This window comes from Drosophila willistoni, unplaced genomic scaffold (assembly GCF_018902025.1).
Source record: "Drosophila willistoni isolate 14030-0811.24 unplaced genomic scaffold, UCI_dwil_1.1 Seg572, whole genome shotgun sequence".
NCBI lineage: Eukaryota > Metazoa > Arthropoda > Insecta > Diptera > Drosophilidae > Drosophila > Drosophila willistoni.
Window position 1 is genome coordinate 190822 of NW_025814493.1, and position 3283 is coordinate 194104.

The window sequence follows — 3283 nt, forward strand, 5'->3', positions numbered from 1 at the left end:
CATAGAAGGAAGCATCTCCGACCATATAAAGTATATATATTCTTGATCAGCACGACGAGACGAGTTCAAATAGCCATGTCCGTCCGTCCGTCCGTCCGTCCGTCCGTCCGTCCGTCTGGATCAACGCAAACTCCTCCTAGACCGTAAGAGCTACAGAGCTGAAATTTTGCATGTAGGCTTGTATATACTGCAGGCGTTGTATATCTCGGATTCAGCCGGATTGGATCACTATATCATATAGCTCCCATACAAACGCCAAAGTCACGAACAGTGACTTTTCTTAATAACTTCGTTATTTTTTGAGCTATTGTCGTGAAATTTTAATATTAGTGAGTTAATTACACATATAAACGACTATGCAAAATTTGATCAAGATCGGGTGACTATATCATATAGCTCCCATAGGAACGATCTTTATTATACCCTTGCAAAAAGGGTATATTAATTTTGGTCAAAAGTGTGCAACGCATAGAAGGAAGCATCTCCGACCATATAAAGTATATATATTCTTGATCAGCACGACGAGACGAGTTGAAATAGCCATGTCCGTCCGTCCGTCCGTCCGTCCGTCCGTCCGTCCGTCCGTCTGGATCAACGCAAACTCCTCCTAGACCGTTAAAGCTACAGAGCTGAAATTTTGCATGTAGGCTTGTGTATACTGCAGGCGTTGTATATCTCGGATTCAGCCGGATCGGATCACTATATCATATAGCTCCCATACAAATGGCAAAGTCACGAACAGTGACTTTTCTTAATAACTTCGTTATTTTCTGAGCTATTGTCATGAATATTGTCATAATATTGGTGAGTTAATTACACATTTAAACGACTGTGCCAAATTTGATCAAGATCGGGTGACTATATCATATAGCTCCCATAGGAACGATCGGTAGAAAACAGTGACTTTTGTCAATAGCTTCGTTACTTTTGACGCGATTGCTTTGAAATTAAACATTTGTTAGGTTAATATATCTGTTAATGACTGTGCCGAATTTGATAAAAAATCGGGTGACTACATCATATCATCATATAGCTCCCATAGGAACAATCGGTGGTGAACAGTGACTTTGATCAATATCTTCGTTATTTCCTAAGCCGTTCTTTCGCAAATATTAGACCTTTTACTCAAAAAACTTGCAAGGGTATACAAACTTTGACGCGGTCAAAGTTAGCCCCGGCTTTCTGGTTTTTGTGTATTTTAATATGTTAACTGATTAGGAAAAAATTTTTAAATTTTTTTAATCTTTAGGCACAATTTGTTATACCCTTGCAAAAAGGGTATATTAATTTTGGTCAGAAGTGTGCAACGCATAGAAGAAAGCATCTCCGACCATGTAAAGTATATATATTCTTGATCAGCACCAGGAGACTAGTTCAAATAGCCGTCCGTCTGTCCGTCCGTCCGTCCGTCCGTCCGTCTGTCCGTCCGTCTGGCCGTCCGTCCGTCTGGATCAGCGCAAACTCCTCCTAGGCCGTAAGCGCTACAGAGCTGAAATTTTGCATGTAGGCTTGTATATAGTGCACAGGTTGAATATCTCGTATTCAGCCAGATCGGACCACTATATCATAGCAGCTCCCATACAAACGACAAAGTCACCTACAGTGACTTGTCTCAATAACTTCGTTATTTTATTGTCGTGAGCTATTGTCGTTAAATTTATGTGGGTGTGTTTATTATTACATCCTCTAACGACTGTGCCAAATTTGATCAAGATCGGGTGACTATATCATATAGCTTCCATAGGAACGATCGGTCGAAAATAGTGACTTTGATCAATACATATGTATAATATATTTTAGGAATTACAAACCATTCAAAGTCCACATTTTCTGACTGGTGAGTCACAAGTCATGTGTTTGCCTTTTTCTGGCTCTGATTGTAGGGTTAAACATTCAGAATAAAACATTTGTAAATATATCCCTATTTATAATATAGTGTTTTTAATCATCCTTACCATAGAAAGATTATGTAACAATTATAATGAGGTGTTATTTGACTTGGCAATTTTAACGATTGTTTTTTGTTTCAAAATAGCACATTCAGAAAGACATGTTTAAAACTAGCTGAAACAATTATGTTTTGGTAAATTTTAAAAGATGCGGATAATTATCTACTTGTCGATAAGTGTTAATTTATATAAATACAGATATATGCATTACTTATAAATAACATTTTGCATATAGATATTTATATACATAAATGTATAGGAATTTTTTAATCATACAGTTTCGTAAATTTAAATTTTTAAAGAGAAAACCATGCTTAGAAATTGTTCGTAGTGAATAGTTATGACTCCATCCATATCCGTGTTATGCTGTCTGAATGCAGCTGTCAAGGTATAAAGAACAATACAGCATTGTATAAAATCATCAAATAGAATGGTTCCGTGACCGAACCGATCAAATTTTCTGAGAAGATTTCCAACAAGATTGTCTGACAGACCATATCCAAAAGAGGTTAAAGCTGTTTTTAGTTCCTGTTTGTCTATATTTCCGGAATTATCGCGGTCAAATGAGCGAAAACAATTTTGCCAATCAGTCACATATTTCCACAAAGCTCCAAAGTCTTGGAATGAGACGGTTCCTCTGTTTTCCCGGTCAAACATACCAATCATAAGTCTGACTGTTTCAGGATTAAATGCGGACCAGGTGCCATTGGAGAGAGCTTCCTGGAGCTCATCTGCAGAAATGTGTCCGCTTCTGTTTTTGTCCACTCTTTGGAAGACATCCCAGAGCAATTGTTGATCGGGCATTGCTGCTGGTGGTACGACATTCTAGTTTCCTTTTATTGTATTTATTTAAGCAACTTTGATTGCAAACCCACAAGTAAACATGCAATTTCTGACTCACTAACGAAAAAAAAAAAATAAAGCTAAGATGGTAGGAAAGAGTAACAAAAAACTTGCAAGGGTATACAAACTTTGACGCGGTCGAAGTTATCCCTCCGGCCCTACGGTTTTTTATTCTTTTTATCTTTAATTAGAATGGTATCCCTATCTTCTATTGCTTCAATGATATATGGGCCCAAATATTTTGGTTCTAACTTATGGCCCGTATCATTTCTTAATAAAATTTTATCTCCTATTTCTAATTCAATATTACTTATTTTTTATCATATAACTCCTTATTTTTAGCTTTATGATGTTTAAAATGTATAGGTAAATTTGAAGTTTTACCAAATACCAACTCATATGGACTATAATCATGTGTCATAGAGGGTGTTGTATTGAAACAATATGTGAAGTATCGTATCCATACTTCCCAGTCAGTTTTATCAGCTGAA

At 36.7% G+C, this 3283-nt stretch overlaps 1 protein-coding gene across 1 annotated transcript; it reads right to left on the minus strand.

Annotated features, from left to right (window-relative positions):
* Positions 1 to 2237: 2237 nt before the first annotated feature.
* Positions 2238 to 2753, minus strand: LOC124461637 (programmed cell death protein 6-like). The gene has a single exon (XM_047013141.1). It carries the CDS (start codon positions 2751 to 2753, stop codon positions 2238 to 2240), a length of 516 nt encoding a protein of 171 aa, XP_046869097.1.
* Positions 2754 to 3283: the final 530 nt, after the last annotated feature.